This window comes from Seriola dumerili, unplaced genomic scaffold (genome assembly GCF_002260705.1).
Source record: "Seriola dumerili isolate Sdu_G_001 unplaced genomic scaffold, Sdu_1.0 BDQW01000052.1, whole genome shotgun sequence".
Lineage (NCBI taxonomy): Eukaryota > Metazoa > Chordata > Actinopteri > Carangiformes > Carangidae > Seriola > Seriola dumerili.
The window spans coordinates 4,921,938-4,941,075 of NW_019174307.1; the positions used below are offsets into that span (position 1 = coordinate 4,921,938).

Below are 19,138 nucleotides of genomic sequence, written 5' to 3' on the forward strand. Positions count from 1 at the left end.
GGCTAATGTCAACACACAAAATATCCCGTATAGCTATTTACTCCCTGCGTCTATATTTGTCTTCAAAAGGCTTTGAGAGAAAAAATCCACACACACACACACACACACACACACACACACACACACACACACTCTAAACTATTCCCGAAAACTTCAACACAGTGTTGTTGACTCAGCTCCTGACTATATTCTCTAAGTGTGATCATTTAAAGCCTTAGGAGATTGTGTGTGTGAGTCGTTTTAAACCCTTTAGCTATAGCTGCTGCTACACTATCTGCAGGTGTGAGGGTTTTAAAAATGGGTTCAGGTGCAGGGCAGAGAGGAGGAAAAGAAAATGAGGGAGCAATGAGGAAAAGGTAAAAGAGGAATGAGTGTAACACAGCGGAAATGTTCTGGAAAGAGAAGTGATGAAGATTAAAATAGTAATCAGTGAAAAACAGGTGCACATACACAAAAAACACTCATACACATGCACACGTGCACAATAAGGGGCCACACACAGACAGAGAGACTAGTTGTGTTTTATAGACCTCATTTAGTCCGGTCTCTTTAGCAGAGCCAAGTCAGCAGTTTGGTCCAGTATGAATTCATATCAGCAGAAATGAACAGATCAATAAAGACTTAATAGACCCTGAAGAGAGGGAATCAGGAAGACTGAGAGAAGAAGGGTGAGAGGAAGGAGAGTCAGCCAGAGAGCAGAGAAAGGAATATTTATAAAAATAAACACAATGCTGGGAGAACAGGAAGAGACATGAAGCGGGTCAATTATCTACAGTCATAAAAATGACAGAATGAAAGTGAAAGAAAAATAATGAATAAAGTGGAACAAATAGAGATAAAAAGAACAGATGTGACTCCACAAACCTTTTCAGCTCTACCTGAATCTCTAAAAACAGAGTGCTGATCTGACACACAAACACGCACACGCCAAAATAAAAGTTCTTGCACACCTCAAAGTCTCAAAACCAGGTGTATAGGATCAAAAGGCAAAAGCTCCACACACTGTCCATCACTTGTACTCAAACGTGAGTGCTGAAACTGAACAGCATTAATTTAGAGGACTAGAAAACTGAGGAACTGCTTCAAAAGCACAGAAAGAAGAGAGTTGTGACTTCTCAGCAATATCTCCACTTATCAATTAAATAAGTCATATTTACAGACAATGCTCATGTGATACGTCTCTAGAAAGAAGCTGGACTCTCACAGTGTGAGTGAGGCTCTGAGGCCCGGCTCCTCACCTTTCTTTAAGTCGATCCTCAATCTTCGGCCTCCTCTCTTATTGCCCACCAAGCTGGAGAGAGCAGGACTTTTCTTAAGGAGGGGGCTCTCACTTCTCCCTTTGGGGGTCTATGTGAAGAAAGTAAAGCATTCAAGCCATTTTTACGGAACTAAAATGCATTAAAAAAAATATAAGGCTATGAGAGAGGATGTCCACATCAGCTTAACTATTTAAATGAGCCATTTGCATATTTCAATTTCCCCAGTTTGTCACATTCTACTTGCATCATTTCTAATGACTGGACTGCTCTGTGAACTGTGAAATTGAGCTATTTCTTCATAAGACGTAAAAAAAAATAGAGTGAGGTGATATTTGTTAAAGCAGACTAATAGCCTATAATACAAAAGTGACCACATATGAGTCATTGTCAATGTCATCCACTTATCAAGCACTGATTGTATCTGAAAATGATAGAAACACAAATTATTATAAGTGAAAAGGAAGTATCACACAAAGTTGATGTAGTGAGACAAACTGGGATGGGATATATTTGTATGTATGGAAGCACCAGAAGCTGAGAAATGATGCAGAGCCCTGAGAAAACTTTAGGAAGCAGTGCTCCAACATCTGTGTTACAAAATCACAAAACAACACTTAAAAAAAAAAAAAAAAAAAACAATAAATAAAATAAGATGATATTCATCTGTTGCTAAGTAACTGTTGCCTCTATGCCAGCTGTTTTTCAAATGTCAGCCATGTCACCATGGTGATGCTGACGCCACAATTACATGTGTTTGAATAGGAAACACTTTATGGTTCTAGCAGAGAGACAGGAACCGAGCAAAAATAATGTGAGGTTCATACTGTTTCTACAAACTAAACCTACCCTGACATGATTCAGAAGTCGGAAATCATGCACAAAATAAAAATATAGTTCATGAAAACCCGCAGGTCGTTGGACGGAGGAAGATTGGAGGAGGTACTTAGGTTTTTAGGCATCCATATTTATCATTAAACCTTTTCCAACCGTCTTATACTGTATATTCAGTATGTGAGATAAAAAAAAAACTGTTTCAGGAAGTTCACAAATCAAAATGTCTCTGAGTGATCCATGTTAAACTGTCGACTTGGAGCAGAACAACTTACACTGACAGCAGCTTCCAGAACGGCAGCATCCTCTGCCAATCGTGCGGCTGGATTCTCAGAGGGCTTAAACATAGGTTTGGCTTTGACAGGCGGAGGTGGTTCTTTGGTTTTGGCGATTCGGGGACTGCTGTCAGGACCGGCACTGTTGCCAAACAGCTGACCAATCAGGCTCTTCTCATAGCGTTCTCTGTTGAAGGAGGGAACTACTTCCAAGCGGACAACTGGGGAACGCATTGCCTGACGAAACACTTCCTGGGCCCTGGAAGGGTGGAGGAGGAGAGGGGTGAAGACAAAAAGAGACAGAGAGAAAGAGAGAGGTAGGTGATTGGTGCAAAGCAAGAGAGGTAATAGCAGAGCAAAAGTTTTCTTCAACAAGTGAGTGGAGTTTTAAGTAAGGTATGTGTCGTCCATACTCATTTACCACTAAAACTAATCATGCCATTAATCATAATTACATACAATGCATCAATCTCTGACAAGCAAAGTCATTATCAAAGGATACATAACTCAAATAGAAGAAACATAATAATAAAAGATAACAGTATAAACTTAATTACAAATGACAAATTAAACAAGTTCCAGTTAATAGCTAATGATTATAAATGGCCTGTTCAATTTTCAAATATCGTAATAAACCATTACATATTTTAGGCTCATATATCGTTACTAAACAGATTGAGTTATTTGTCATTTTCAAGAGAGATTATTATAACTACCAATTGTTGTCATTGGCAGTTCATTTTTTTCAATTAATCAACTGATTATCTAGTTTCTTAAATATCAGAAACAATGACAAGTGCTTATCAGAAGTCATGAGAACCTGAGGTGATGTCTTATATTGCTTATTTATTTGACAAGTGATGAATATGTCATAATCCTATTTAAAATGTACAATGATGTGAAAAACATAGTTGGTAGGTGACTACTTTATCTAACCCAAGTTAACCTGGTGAGAAAACTGATTTTGGTTTCTCAGTAGCCAGCGGTCAAGTTTCACTGGGTTTTAGTGCACTGCATCCAGTTTGTGCACTATTTTCTTTTAAGACTTCAGTACATGTGTAAGCGATGTCAAGCGATGAAACTGATTGCATTGCAACTGCTTATTTTTGATGTAAAGATTGTTATTTCTAATGTTTGTTTTGTTGTATGGCTAAATTATGTGTTTTATTGGGTGTATGCCTTATAAAGTAGGAGACATTGGAGAGAAATCTGATAAGAATGTGAAATCAAATGAAATTTCTAAGATCATTAAATCAATAAAAAAAAGAGTTTTGCACAACTAGTCTTGGATAAATCTACAAAAATATCTATTAACTTATTGTATAAAATAAAACACATATGTGAAACTGAGATGTGTGTCATTTGCTAGATAGATAGATAGACAGATAGACAGACAGACATTATAATCTAACCTGCATTATATTGTTTTAATCTGTATACCTTAAATGTTTATTTCTATCTATTTTCCCAATGCCAGTGGTCACTTCCTCTCACTGTGTTTGTTTCTGTTTTTATCTTCACTGAGCTCCTGACAAGACAGATCAGAGGATGCGACACAGAACCATGACACCTGTGCAGCAGGCCATTATAATCTTGTGATCTATAAAAAAAAGATGATTGTGCCAACAATTAGTTTATATCAGATTATGCTAAATTAGTTAACGGGACCATTGTGTCAGGAGCGATTGGTACACACCATCCTTCACCTCAGATAACCGACAGAGAAAATCCAGTTTATTTAAATTTGATTGGATTACTCTCCTATTGTTTCCTGCCTAGATTATTATTACATGTAATGATCATAATGTTTCCGTAACTAGAGACTATGTTTAGAAAGTAATGTATGAGGGATGTGTGCGTTTCAATAGGTTAGATATGCAATAATAATACCTGATGATATTAATATGATGATGATCACTTGATCACCAGAGCAAATCAACTATACCCATTAAACCTGCCAGTCTACACAGGGTAGAGCGACCCTCTGATATTTTTCTGTTTGTTAATTACAAGAGCCAACTTCTGTGAATGATGCTCCAAGTAAGAATAATTTCTAAGACATTGTGAGTCTGCGTGTTTGGGGATGGGTGGTCACCTCTTCTTCATTCCTCTCAGGCAGGATTTGCATATTGAGACCGTTAAACACATTAAGCATTCTAAGCAAGTGCTTGTGTCACACCTTGCTGAATGACACTTGAAGTGATTTTCATTGTATTAAGACCACAATACAGTACAATGAAACTAGATGTGTAAGCTGTGTGTGTTGACGTGTGTATTGGGACCATTGTGCACAGATGATATCATTGTTGTTCCTGATTGGACAACATGTGCAGGCACATTTGTGTAAAAAAAAAGATATTATAATCAAGCAGGCCTCCTCAATACAGCTGCCAAGCTGGGACAATGGCAGTGTGTGTGTGTGTGTGTGTGTGTGTGTGTGTGTGTGTGTGTGTGTGTGTGTGTGTGTGTGTGTGTGTGTGTGTGGGTGGACATAGCATTCACAGGGATCAGTGGACTATCAGTGGCCTACTTACACATATTTCACTGGACACTGGACCAAGCTGTATATCTCAATACACTTGCCATGACAGAACAATACTGGCAAGTGTGTGTGTGTGTGTGTGTGTGTGTGTGTGTGGGTGTGTGTGTGTGTGTGGGTGTGTGTGTGTGTGTGCGTGTGCATGTGTGTGCGTGTGTGCTGTCATTATTAAGAAATGAATTGGATGTATCTCATGCGAGACTGAAGACTAGTTTGCTCACGTGTATGGATGTGTGTGTACATGTGTTTTAGACTGAATGTCTACGGGTGAAAAACTGTGTGTGTGTGCATGTATGTGTGAACTGGTGTTTGTGAGAGAGTGAGTATACACCTGTTTTTGAACAATAGGCACAAACCCCTCCGGTGATAATCCCTTTACCTACAGTACAGCATAAAATACCTCACATATAATCTCATTACCACACTGAACACTGGACAAGGACTGTGTAGACTATATAGACATTGTAATGTGTGATAATCATTGTACCATCCACATCGGTCCCCGTAATCTGTGGCAATCGTTTTTACAAGTGTGTCTTTTGTCATTTTAATGCTCTGCAATCATGTTACATTCCCAAATACTCTCATGTTAATGTACTTTGTCTCAGGTGCTTCAATGCTACAGTAAGCAAACTCTACTGAGAAACATCTGGTCTCAAATGAATCTTGAACAAATCTTGCCTGAGAGGAATGAGATGGAACGTGAAGACACAAGAAGGCCAGCTCTAACACATGCATGCACACACACACACACACACACACGCAGATGACTTTGAAAGCAACACTCTACAAACATCTGCCAAGTGTCTTTTCTGCCGTTCTCGGTGATGCCACTACAACAGTGATATACAAGCCCTCTGACAATGGAAAGAAGGAAACAAAACAGACAGAAGGACGGACAGCATTGAAGAATAAGAAAAGACAGGCCAGACCTGACTCCAACAGGTTTTCTGCATGAAAGCAACTACTCTGGTTCACTTTTTCTTTTTCTGATAGTGTTTAAAAAAATCACAGTAGGTGAGGCATCTGCAACTTTAATGTGACTTAATTGGGTACTCAAACCTACATACAATATTTAAGGCTCAAATCTAATCTAGTTTTAATGATTTCTTCTCTGTAGTGGTGCGGCTAAGCATTTCAGTTAACTGTACTTGGTGTGGGGTGAAGGATGTTATCTCCATTAAAACATTGATTCATTAAAACATGAGCAAAAAAACTGAATTTCCTGCATAGCTAGATATCACTGGAGAAAGGTGAGAAAACATGGGATTGTTTTTGTTTGTTTGCTTTTTGTAATTAAGGTGAACTGACCCTGTTCAATGAATTAGACCGGCGTCCATCCCTACATTAACCCAGAATCATGAACTGACAATATACTGTCATTCTAAAATGGAAAATTAATCCTTCCCTGGTCCTGATTGCATATGCATGTATCTGTACTCCTAGCACAGACAAACAGTGTTGCACCCACTGGCTAAATGTCTTGTCTATTAGGTCAGTGTTGTTGATCTTGACGATGCACTCGTCCTCTTGAAACAAGCCCTCCTTTCTTGAGCGGCTCTCTTCCTCCACTCCACGGATGTATAGACCGAGAGACCTGAAAGCGAGCGAGGAGAGAGAGGGAGGTTACAAGCTGCATTTCATCCATTTTTGTTAAATCCTTGTATACTTGTAAGCATACATAAGGACACACGTTCTTGGAATGACTTGCGAAAGTGTGTCGATTTGAATCTGTACTTATATTATCCCCTATTTACTGATAAAAGTCAGTGCAGGAGCAGAGTGGTCTTATATACACACACGCACACACACACGCACACACACACACGCACACGCACACGCACACGCACACACACACACACACACACACACACACGTACACAGTATAAAGACATAAAAAGACAAGCAGACAGACAGGTGTAAAGGTATATACATTTACAAACAGTAAGTTGGTAGAATGGACTGAAAAAACATTTTCAGTATCCTCAGACTATAACATCTACCGTTTCCTCATCAAAACACTGCTTAACAAAGCAGAAATGATGACAGTGACACACAAAAGACTTGAGCTCCAAAAGGATGAAAGTAGGTTAAGAGGTGAAAGAGATTATGGTAAATGGTGGAGAGAGATAGAGGAGGTGTTCAGGAAAGAGGGAGGAGATGACACAGTAAAGCTGGACAAGAGAGGAAAAAGAGAACAGAGAGAGACAGACAGAGAAAGCGAGAGGAAGAGGGGGAAACTTAAGGAGGAGATCGGTAAGGTCAGGTGAGTCATGAGAACAGCCATAAAAACTCATCCTGCTTTCCTTTAGGAAATCCCCCTTCCACTGTCTGACTGTCACACACCCAAATAAAAGCCCTGCATAGCTGTGCAATTTTTCTTCCTTTTCTTCCTTTTTCCATTGTGTGTGTGTGCGTGTGTGCGTGTGTGTGTGTGTGTGTGTGTGCTGCAGTGCAAGGGACAAAGAATTCCTTTCAAGTACAGAACAGGATTACGAGAATATAACTCTGGGACATACTGTAGCTGGTAAACAGGCAAGGCTTTCTGAGGTGAAAGGGCAGAATACGGGCTTTTATAGATGGGTATCTGTTGTTTTTGTGTGCATACACCTATGTGACTGAGCGTGTGAATGCACAACTCACCTTCCACTGAGTGATGAGCAGTAGGGAACCACATGGATTCCCAGGGGACTGTCCTCTCCCAGGATTTCCACTGTCCTGGTCAGGCTACACACACATACACACACCACAAACATCAAATCAGTGGGGAAAAAAACAATATATGTAATATTAGTATACTCAAATACACTACAGGTGCAAGTTCCGTCACACTAACAGCTTTGACTTAACACTAAAAATAACCCAATATTGGACATGAGGAGACACGAGTATAAAATAGGCCTACAAATGTTGAACTATTATGTAGTTAGTAGTAGTAGTAATTATGGAAAGTGCTGATCCCAGGATACACACAGATCAAGAGACAGATCCAAGGCACATAGAGCAAGAAAAAGAATGTGTACTCTATGGATTTGAGGTGTTTTGAGGTGATTTTTTTTTTCTCCATTAAGGCAGTAAAACGGTATGTTAGCACATGGAAAGAATGTTTTACAATCACAATCAATAAATAAAAATTATACTTTTGTTTTGCAAACAATAACAGTGTGGGTTAGAAAAAGTATGTGAACCCCTGGGCTAATGGCATCAACAAAAGCTAACTGGAGTCAGGAGTTATCAACCTGGAGTCCAGACAATGAAAGAAGACTGGAGGTGTGGGTTAAAGCTAGTTTGACTTATAAACCACTCAAACATCCATTGATGTAAACCATGCCTCGCAAAAAGGGCTTACATTTAAAAATTGCTTTGCATAAATCTTCATCTGTGAATTGAGATGGTCTAGAATTGCGGCCACTCATCCTAAGAGTGGACACCCAGCCAAGATGACTCCAAATGAAAATGTATTCCACTTATCAAGGTATCTTACAGGATAATGTCAGGGTGGCTGAATCACCCAGCTTCTACTGTGCATCAGCAAGACAATGACCACCACGAATCAAAGTAAATCTACTAGAGAGTGACTTCAGACGAAGAAAATCCACCTTCTGGAAAGCTTAATCCAGTAGAGATGCTGTGGAATGACCTGAAGAGAGATGCCCACACCAGACATCCTAAGAATACAGTATGTCTGAGCTGAAGCAGCTCTCGAGGAAGAATGGTCCAGGATTCCTCCAGAAAATTGTGTAGGTCTGATCAGCAGCTACTGGAAGAGCTGGTTTGAGATTATTGGTGCCAAAGGAGGTTCAACCGGTTATCAAAGCCGAGGGTTCACTCACTTTTTTTCCGCCAGCACTGGGGATTTGTAATGGCTGTGTTCAATTAAGACAGAAAGATTGCAACTGTTTGTGTAATATTAGCTTAAGCACATTGTGTTTGTCTACACTTGAGCGCATGTTCTGACCAATTAATGCAGAAAACCAGGTCACTCGAAAGGGTTCACATACGTTTTACTGGCACTGTCTTGATGAATTGTCCAATAGTTCAATTGTATGGACTGTGAAAATGAGTTACTCATTACAGAAAATGTTGAAAACCTCTATTTTCTTTATCCCACAAAATTTTATTTATCTTTTTTATATATTTTAAGAACCATCTAACCCCAGTTTATCTCCCCCTGTTTAGTGTTTGTTTGTTTCCAGAGATACTCTGCATAATGATCAACCATTCACAGACAAATCTGTGACACAAGCTACCTGGAAAACACACGATAAAGGCCTGTCACATAAAAAATCTGATCAATCCTTCATTGTAGATATACACTCAGAATATAAAGCATGACAGAGACTAATAGGGTAAATAAAGGTACAAATAAGACAGAGAAAGAGAAAAAGGCTCGATCACACAATGTGGGAAAGATCACACACACAAACACGTGTTGTGCCACACAAATACAGACGGACACCAGAATAACAACAGTACTGAAAATGTGTGTCTCCTGAGGTTACGGTTGAAAACTACTATCCTCGATTGATACATCCTTTCCATGCATGCATCCATTGTGCTAAAAATACTTTTTTTTGTCAAGGACTTAATCCATGTCTGTGAACCCAGCCCATAGAGAAGGGGATGCCAACACTCTATTCAAAGTCAACAAAACTACAGACTGCTCTCTGTGTGTGTGTGCTTGTTTGTCAAAACTTTTTTGTGCCAGTCATCTCTATGGGTTTCTTCCTCTCTTTGAATCTCTCAATGCCTCTGTCTAGTTTGGATTATTCAAGCGAGTGTCTGCTTTACATTCTGTCTGTGTTTTAATGTGTGTCTTTGTTTGTTTGATTAGTTTATCTATCAGAGCACAGCCATTAATCCTCCCCTGACCTTCTCTCTGCTCCCTGTGTGTGTGCGTTTTTCTAAGTGAGTTTGTCTGAACTTAGTTTTGTGCTCTTTGGTTATACCCTCCTTTCTCTCTCTGTCTCTAACTCTGTGTGCTCGTTTTGTCTCCCTCCCTCTCTGTAGACCATCTATCCCTAAACCTCCATGAACTGATGGTAGTGCAGATGCTGATAAACTCCAGAGAGAGGGTGGTTGATGATGGTGGGTGGCGACAGGGGAGAGATGCGAAGTGCAAAAACAACTTTCCCTTTTCTCTCTTTGTCTCTGTCTCTCCAGCTCACACACAGACACACACACACACACAGACACACACACAGACACACAGACAGACAGACAGACAGACAGACAGACAGACAGACAGACAGACAGACAGACAGACAGACAGACAGACAGACAGACAGACACACACACACACACACACACACACACACACACACACACAGACACACAGACACACACACACACACACACACACACACACACACACACACATATACAGAGAGCAGATGCTGCCTCATCGCCACTCAGCAAATTTGAGTTAATCCAGACAGTAAGAAACAAGGGACTGCAAGAGAGGGGAAGAGAAATGATGGCAAGGACAGAGGGGGAAATGTATGTAAGTGGGGAGAAAGGTAGGGAGAGAGTAGAGAGAAAATGAAAAAGGGAGGAAAGAATGGAGACAGTGGAGAGGTAAAAAAAAGATGGGGATAAGAGATAAAGAAGACTAAATTGTGTTCCAATTCTAAACTATGTTCTAGTTCTGAGCAGGTGTTGAGTATGTTCTGTGTTTACACGGGAAAATTGACTTACAGTACACTGAAAAGTCAAACTACACACTAAGAACACTGCTCTTCCAATATGTAATACACAAAGGAAATGGGAGAGCTGCTCTCAGTTCCAAAGAATAAATAAATAAATAAATAAATTGATTGATTGATTGATTGATTGATTGATTGATTGATTGATTGATTGTAATTGGTAGTGAAAAATCTCTAAGAACACCTCAGAAAACAAAACAATTTTGGAAAATGTGCTGACCCTCTCTGGGCAAGCCTCTCCCTGTTGGAGTCTGGTGGGTGGACAGCAGCTGACAGGGAAATTCAGCTCACCTGGCCTGTCTGCATTGTATACACTGGTGGCAGGCAGCCAGTCCTTCTCTCTCCCCTGGCCTCCACATCGTTTGGTTTTGTTATAGTTTTTATGTTTCAGGTTGTCCATACATCCTTAAATATTGTTATCAAGATATCTCAGTAACGACTTGGGGGAATTTCTTGAAATATGGCAGAAATATTGATTTGGACTCAAGGATGAACTGATTAGATTTTGGTGGTCAAAGCTCAAACACTGAGGTCACTCTGACCTCACAAAACTCGTTTTTGGCCATAACTCAAGAGTTCATACAAGAATTATGGCACAATTTAACACAAATGTCTAATAGGATAAAATGATGAAGGGATGACACTTATATCCAAAGGCTCAAAGGTCAACTTGACTGTGACATCATATTGTTCTGCAACAACACTTCTGGTCATAATTGATAAATGGACTATCTGCTTATACTTAAAGATTGGTAGGGTACATATACAATTGGAATGTAGAATGAATGATGTCAACCTGCTAACAACAACAAAGATGATTTAGATGATGTTTTTAGCTTGATAGCATGCTAACATTTGATAAATAGCACAAAACAAAAGGCACAGATGAGGCTGGTGGAAATGTTTTTCGTCTTCTAGGATTTTTGGACATAAAAATTTATTTAAAAAATGAAAATTTTCCCTGCGATTGTGCAAGAGAAGAAGTCATAACGTCGTCAATCTTACTAGCTAACAGAATCCTGAATGTCTGTACCAAATTTTGTGCAAATCCTTCCAATATATATTGAGGTCTTTCACTGAATAACTGAAGAATCTGACACCATGGTTACGCAAGGAAAAGTCAGGGGATCACAGGATTCATCCTGCGGAGACGTTGGATATCTATCCAATTGCAAGGCAATGCATCCAACATTTGTTGACATATTTCAGTCTCCACCACGGTGCTTGGCCAACCAAATGCCATCTTTAGATTGACATTGCTAGCAAGGCAAAAAAGTATACGGGTTAGAAAAAGGAAAGGAAGAGAGAAGGGGAAGAAATACAGAAAACTGAAGAAAACAGGGAGGGGAAAGAGGAAAGAAGGTAAGAAGCAAGGGAGGACTGGAAGCAAGATATACTGAAATGAAGGGAGGAGGAGGCAGTGAATTAATTAGACAAGGCTAATGAATAGCATTAATATGAGAGGAAAAAATAACATCCACCCCTCCCTCTATCCCTTCCTGCTGCTGTGCCTCTGATCTCTAACACTCCCACTAGCCACACACACACACACACACACACACACACACACACACACACACACACACACACACACACACACACACACACACACACACACACACACACACACAAGCACTTGAGATCCATTTGCATTTCCTTTTTTTATTTTTTGTGTGAGATGTTTGACAGGCTGCATCAATGCAAAAAATGAAGTGGGGGTGAGAGAGAGACAAAATGGGTGAGACTTGAGAAGAAATGGGAGAGGGAGCGCAATGTGAGAGAACAAGAGACGGAGAGAAAGGGCCAAACACACAGAGAGGGAGAGGGAGAGGAGCAGAGAGAGATGAAGAGAGCAGGTGTTCTCTTTATCCACCTGCCACTTCACTGATCCTCACTATGAAAGACAGAAACACAGAGGAGAAATAACAAAAAAGGAGGATGTGCATTACCAAACCACTCTCTTCCTCTCACTGCATCTCACCCTCTCATCCTTCTTCTTATTTATCATCTCCCTTTCTCTCTCTCTCTTTCTCTCTAAGCTGGCCTTCAAAGTGGAGAGCACAAGAGATGTAGAGAGTAAAGGGAAACCAGTAAAAATGCACAATGCTGCCAAAGATCAATGTATTCAAATACAGAAATACAGACATTCACAAAAGAAATGAAAACACACTATAAATAGTAGTTCTTTGATGAATGAAAGAGCACACAGCTTAATGATATCAATAACAATCAAGTGTAAGTATACTGCATTAAAACGCATTACATTATATCTCATGTATTTAGAAAAGTTGTAGTAAACAAATATCAAAATGTTTTCTTTACTAGTGAATAGGATTTCAGCATCAAATTTTTATGCTCCAATCATTTTTACATAATATAGTAAAATTACTTCACACCATATTTGCCTTGGATTTAAATCAAACCTAACAAACTGACATGTTGCATCTTTGTTGGACCCTGGAAAAAAAACTAACATCAAAGACACTAAACAACTAACTAAAAAAGCAGGCTGGCCATTTAATAACTGATAGTTGGTTAAAAATTGGTTGAAAATGGTTTCTGTTTCACTTAGATTGTATGCATCCATTCAGGTTTTGATACATATTAACACCTTTTTTTTGACTGGTTGTTAATTGATGCCCCCAAAAATCCCAACACCCTTTATTTACAACACTTCAGTCCACAAAACAAAACACAAAATGTATTCATTTAATTTAAGTGTGTGAAATGTTTTGTTTCTTTCATATTTCCTGCTGGATATTACTTGTCAAAAAGCAGAATGTGACAGCAATGGACCACAGCACATTTACACTGGCACCATTCACTTGTCTGCACATTATCTCCAGATTACTGCTAACAACTCCCAGAGTTACCCAGAGTTGAAGCTGACCCATGAGGAAAAATGTCATGAGCAAAATCTTGAGGCATGGAGTTTCCTCTTTAAAAGTAAGAACTCAGCACACACAAACATCACTAGATCCACTAGGTAATGTTAACATAGCACGTTGTGGCCAACGTGGTCACTGCAAGAGTAGAACCTGGTTGTCAGTCTCTGCTGTGTCTTTGACTGGTAAAAAAAAACTCCTATATGGTTTATCAAAATAAAAGTGCTAGGAGACAGGAGAGTTGTGCTGAGTTCTCATTGCCTTCTAAAACAAAATTTCATAGTAAGGTATTTTTACCATCAGGACATTTTGCTGAGGTATATTGTACTGGTATATCGGCACATCTCTACGACTGAATATGTTAAATCTACAACTAGTAATAATATTTATCCTTCAGTACAAAGAATTAACAAAAGGTCTACTATTTATTGCAATATTGGTTTCCAGTGATATAGGCCAAACCTTGGAAGATTATTACATATTGTGTGGTAAGTGAAGAAGAAGAGAGAGTACAACTGCAGGTCTGCACCAGGTCAACAGTTGCTCATGCATTATGTTTATCCTGCTGTGCATATGAAAAGAGAGACTTATAGGATGGGAGAAGACGAAACAGACAAACAGGAACAACGCTGGAAAGAAGAATACAAAAGGAAGAAACGAAACAGAGAAGAAAGACAGGGGTATAGAAAAACAGATGGACAGAGAGAAACAGGTAGGGAGAGAGAGATTTACTAACAGACAGACCAAGTATCACATTACCATCACAACAGGGATTCTCACTGTTGAATCAGAGAGTTAGGTCCCAAAATGACATATGAATAAACTCTGTTATCCATGGAAAACCCCTTTCACATCCAGTTTGTTTTGTGCATCCAGTGAAACCTATTTACCTCTTCACCTCCTCCCTTCTAAAACGCCTCCATTACAGAGCCTTATTTCTCAAAGAAATATAATATACTGGCAATGCTATTTCAATAAACCAATTTACAGTAAATCTGTTTCCCCGTATAAAAAGGACATTTTGATTCAAAGGTAATGAGTTTTGCGGTGAGCGTGCTGTGTGGTTAAAATTATGATAAGCCATTACTGTATTTATAGGTGTAGCTTCACACTCAAAAGGCCCTCACACACACGGACACACACAAACACAAACACAAACACAAACACAAACACAAACACAAACACACACACGCACACGCTTATTTAACGAATGCTTTACTGTTCCAATATTTATAGCTGCCTTCCTCTACTCATTTTGGACTTTTTTTGCAATTTCAAGGATCGTTTCCCCGACAACCACAAAAACCATTACATCACTTTTACATTACTCACAGCTGAGATGGTTGTGTGTGTGTGAGTGTGTGTGTACATGAGAGGATATGTTAAAAAAGAAAAAAAAATTATTGAGGAAATCAAACAACTGTGAGGGTGTCCGTATATAAAATAATGACCTTCATATTCACCGCATGGAAGTGTATACTAGCGTAAGGCGCAATGAAACTAAAATTGTCCAACTATTTAATTTGATTCACTTGCATTTAGATGTTCCCGTCTAATCATTTTAATCAGAATTTGCTTCATTAACTGAGGTGACAGGATTGCGTATTACAGTAACTCAATGTCATAATTTGATCATAACTCAATAGAGAGCTAAGAAAAAATTCAGTTACTACCCAGATCTTCGATGGAGAGTGTGCCTCTATGCAGTATACCATATTTACTCAAATAAAAACCAGGAGTGAATTAAAAGTCTCCAATAATGGCCAAGGGCATGGTCGACACAAACAGATAAAGGCCAGCCCCCAGGGGTGGATAAACTCCTGGAGCATGTCATGTAATGTGCATGCCGATTAATGCACATTTCTACTGTTTTTATGTAATCAATTCAACAACATAATAATAAAACTATTTTCAACACTTTGTTGTTCTGGATTACTCATATTAAGTATATGATACATTCATTCTGATCCTGTCTGGCTGTGTGTTGCAGTGTGTTAAGAAATGGAGGGTTTCTGTCCACTGAAACGCAAGAGGGCTTTTAATTTGAAACGATTCCAGGAAGTGTTGAGTTTGTATGAACAGCATAATGAAGTAACTTTAACAAGACTTCTTACCAAAATATGGCCAGTTATACTATACTGTATAGCAAACAGAGGAAATTACAAATAAAGCCTGCTTCTACCAAAGACCTGTTACCTTCTGCAGTCGAGGCAAATAAAGGCCCCGGCAACTATTTGAGGAAGTATGGTACAATGAATATGAGTGAGGGTACATGTGTGAGTGAGCTAATCTCTGTCTGTCCCCTGTGGTTGCAGCTGGTTGCCATGGAGAGAGACTAAAACAGCTCAGGATGGGGTCAACATTACTCTTTCCACACAGCCCTAACTCTCTATCTGTACATGTCCGTGTTACAGGTTAACTACACATTATTTTGTTTTAGTATTTATGAATTAACTGCAGATTAATTGCATGACCATACTGACCTGCTGATTTCTAAATCACAGACTAATATACTATCCATTAACAGAGGTCAGTGTTGTCAGACAGAGCACCACATTCATCAATGATGTAACAGTCACTTTCTCAATTTTACTGCCTTGGTTTTGTATTAGTCATGCGAATGCAGAGACTGGCCCTGGTTTAGTTGTGTGGGCACTAAGAAGACAACTTTGTTTTTTATCCCGTCTGAGACAGACCTTTGGCCTACATCAAGTAAATGAAAATATGGCCTCTGTGCGGCGTTGGTAACAACATGCGTGATCATCATCAATTCGGAATGATATTCAAAACAACACAACAATAAGACCACAGTCATCAAACGAAGACAAAAAAAAAAAAAAACGAATACACATAGACAGAATCAAAGGAGTCTATTACGCTACGTGTTTGTTACATGTATGAAAACGTTCTGTCCTTGCTCTGTGCTAGGATGCATGAGCCTGCCCCCACATCCCCCTGCCCCACACACACTGCTAAAATAAGCTAGGACACACATAAACACGCACGGTTAAAAGGCTCACCAGAGACACAGTGCATTCTGCATCCCTAACACTTAATTAAGCAGCAGTCATCAGTGTATGCATGTGTGTGTTCACTTGCGACAACCTATAAAAAAAAAAAAAAAAGACAGATGCAAGTGTGTTTGTAGCTGTTTATTTTCATCGTGTGTGTGTGTGTGCATGTGTGTGTGTGTGTGTGTGTGTGTGTGTGTGTGTGTGTGACCCTGACCGCGTTTTGGCAGTCTTTTGTAGTGGGCTAATGATGGAGCTTCTTTACACTAACTATATCTGTAAGGGCCTTGATCTGGATTAGAATACAGCTTTAATGAAGGGAAAGTAGGACACAAACACACATATAAACATCAATAAACATGAATGTAGACAAACACACACACACAAAAACTGAGTACGTAACACACAGAGTCCTAAAGACAGAGAGATAGTGTGGCTTTTAGAGATTATTTAACCAAACCCATTACTGAGGTTTATCAACACACTGATTCAGCATGATGGATAGAAACAGAATGGATCCATATCACAGTGGACGTCAGTACAAGAGTAACACAAAAACTGACCTGCCACTGAAGGTGTGTTTGCCTTGGGCTCGGTCCACTCCTGCAGGCCTCTCCACAGCGGGACCGGCTGCCTGTAGAGAACACACACAGAACACCTTTTAGCTTTAGTCAGTGATTGGCATTTGGAAAAGAGACAATACAAGAACAGAACAAATAGCTCCAACAGTACATTCAAGCTGTCATAAAGTGGAAGACCTAATGGAAGGACAAATAAAAAAAAAAAAAAGAGTGGATATCGGAGGACATGTGGATGGATTCACTAATCAACGGTGTAAATAAACAAAAAGCTGGGAATGAGTGACTAAGTGGAGGAATTAAGGGACTCACCCTGTTTTGACTGCGGCTTTTAATGCACTACACCCCACATGAAATCCTGAGCTCAACAAATACGTCTTTGCAATTTGAAAGACAAAGGAATACATGATTAACAAAAGAATAAATGAGTGAAGTGATGAGCGAAGGAGCTCCTAAATTGATGGATGGATGATGTACAAATAGCAATTAATATCTGAAGGCAAGAAGACAGTGTTGTCAAGCAGTAATAAATAACACTGTCAATGGGCATGGCAACTGAGAGAAAGAGAGAGAGGTGTGAGAAAGAAGTGTGTAAATGTGAGCCAAGGGAGCTGTAATAATTACTTTAAGCAATGACATACAGCCCGGGCTTGCATGAAGTGTGTGTGTTTGTGTGAGGACACAGAGAGGTGAGCTCCACAGGGACGAGGATTCTTGCCATGCCACCGTGCAGCAGTGGCAGAGAGATGAATCGGCCGATACTTAACATCTGACAGTGTCTGTGTGTACACATTCTTGTGTGTCTGACCTCATACAAGACTACATATTTGTGTCCACACGGTGGACACTGCATCATGAATATCTGATATTTATCTAATAACACGTTTGGACATTCAGCAATGTTCTGTGGTTTTTAAAATACTGTGAAGGGATCAGTATTGATTTATTTTGTCAATACAGACCCCAAGTCCTTATGTCACCTCTGGGCCAGCTGCTTTTCTACCAGCTTCTGTGTGATTCTTACTGATGGATGCTTTTATCTTTTTGAAAAAATGTTCCATTGGGTTTATTTATTTATTATTTATATCCATCTACAACACTTGCAATTAAAATTCAAACCCTTCATGTTCGCAGACAGAAAAACTGCAGCTCAGCTCAAATTTTAGCTGCAGCACACATAATACGTCATGATAAATGTTGATTTCTCCCATATCCATTATATTCACTGACACTCAAACTTTTTGGAGCTGTAATTACTGTTGTCTTAAAAATTTCTACACCGTTTGGTCTTCTCTGTCCTGCTCAGGTTATTGGTCAGGATTAGCTGCAGCCACTCAACTCGTCGGTTTTGACAAGCTGGTGACACAGTGTCCGGCTTGTTGAGAATGGTGTGGTTCATTAATAGCAGCAAAAAGTGAAATATGACGTGAACAATGTTTTTTTTTTTTTATATCACAATCCTTATCTAGACATGTGGAGTAAACAGCACAGCACGTTCATAATGTTTCATGGATGAAACATGACATAACATAAAATAACAATAATTAGTTATAATTAGTTATTTATTAACAATAATAACAACAATAATAACTTTGGTGTGCTTGCTATGGTGAACTGTGATCGATCTGAATCACGACCTCCACTATAATGCAAACAAAAACCAAGCGTTAAGGTTTAGATGTTATGTTATAAACTATCTGCAATAGGACTGGACAGTTATGTATGTATACATATGCATTCATTTTCATCTACAGTAAGTAACATCAAACTGTAGATATTTGTTGGCAGAGTTTTAAAAGAATGTGTGCTACATTAAAAAATGATTAGGATGTATATGAAAAAGGCCACTTTAAAAGATTGATTTCAATTTCTTCTAAATTGAAGTCAGATTAAATTGTATGTAAAGCACTTTGAAACTGCTTCAAGCGTGAACTGTGCTGTGTACATAAATTAGCTTTATCTTGATCATTGTATCAGAATGTTTGTCAAAATAATCAAAATTACCATTCAGTCCTAATCTGCATATCTGTCTGCATGCTCATGCATGTGGATAGC

The 19,138-nt window shown here is 39.2% G+C and overlaps 1 protein-coding gene across 1 annotated transcript in view; it reads right to left on the reverse strand.

Annotated features, from left to right (window-relative positions):
* Positions 1-19,138, reverse strand: part of LOC111218203 (partitioning defective 3 homolog B-like) — a 198,203-nt gene that overhangs the window by 122,462 nt on the left and 56,603 nt on the right. Inside the window, exons 6-10 of the mRNA XM_022740380.1 lie at positions 17,069-17,139; positions 7,548-7,631; positions 6,376-6,501; positions 2,366-2,624; positions 1,239-1,347 (exon numbers count right to left, since the gene is read on the reverse strand). Coding sequence (XP_022596101.1) covers positions 1,239-1,347; positions 2,366-2,624; positions 6,376-6,501; positions 7,548-7,631; positions 17,069-17,139 — 649 coding nt within the window. The remainder of the gene's footprint in view (positions 1-1,238; positions 1,348-2,365; positions 2,625-6,375; positions 6,502-7,547; positions 7,632-17,068; positions 17,140-19,138) is intronic.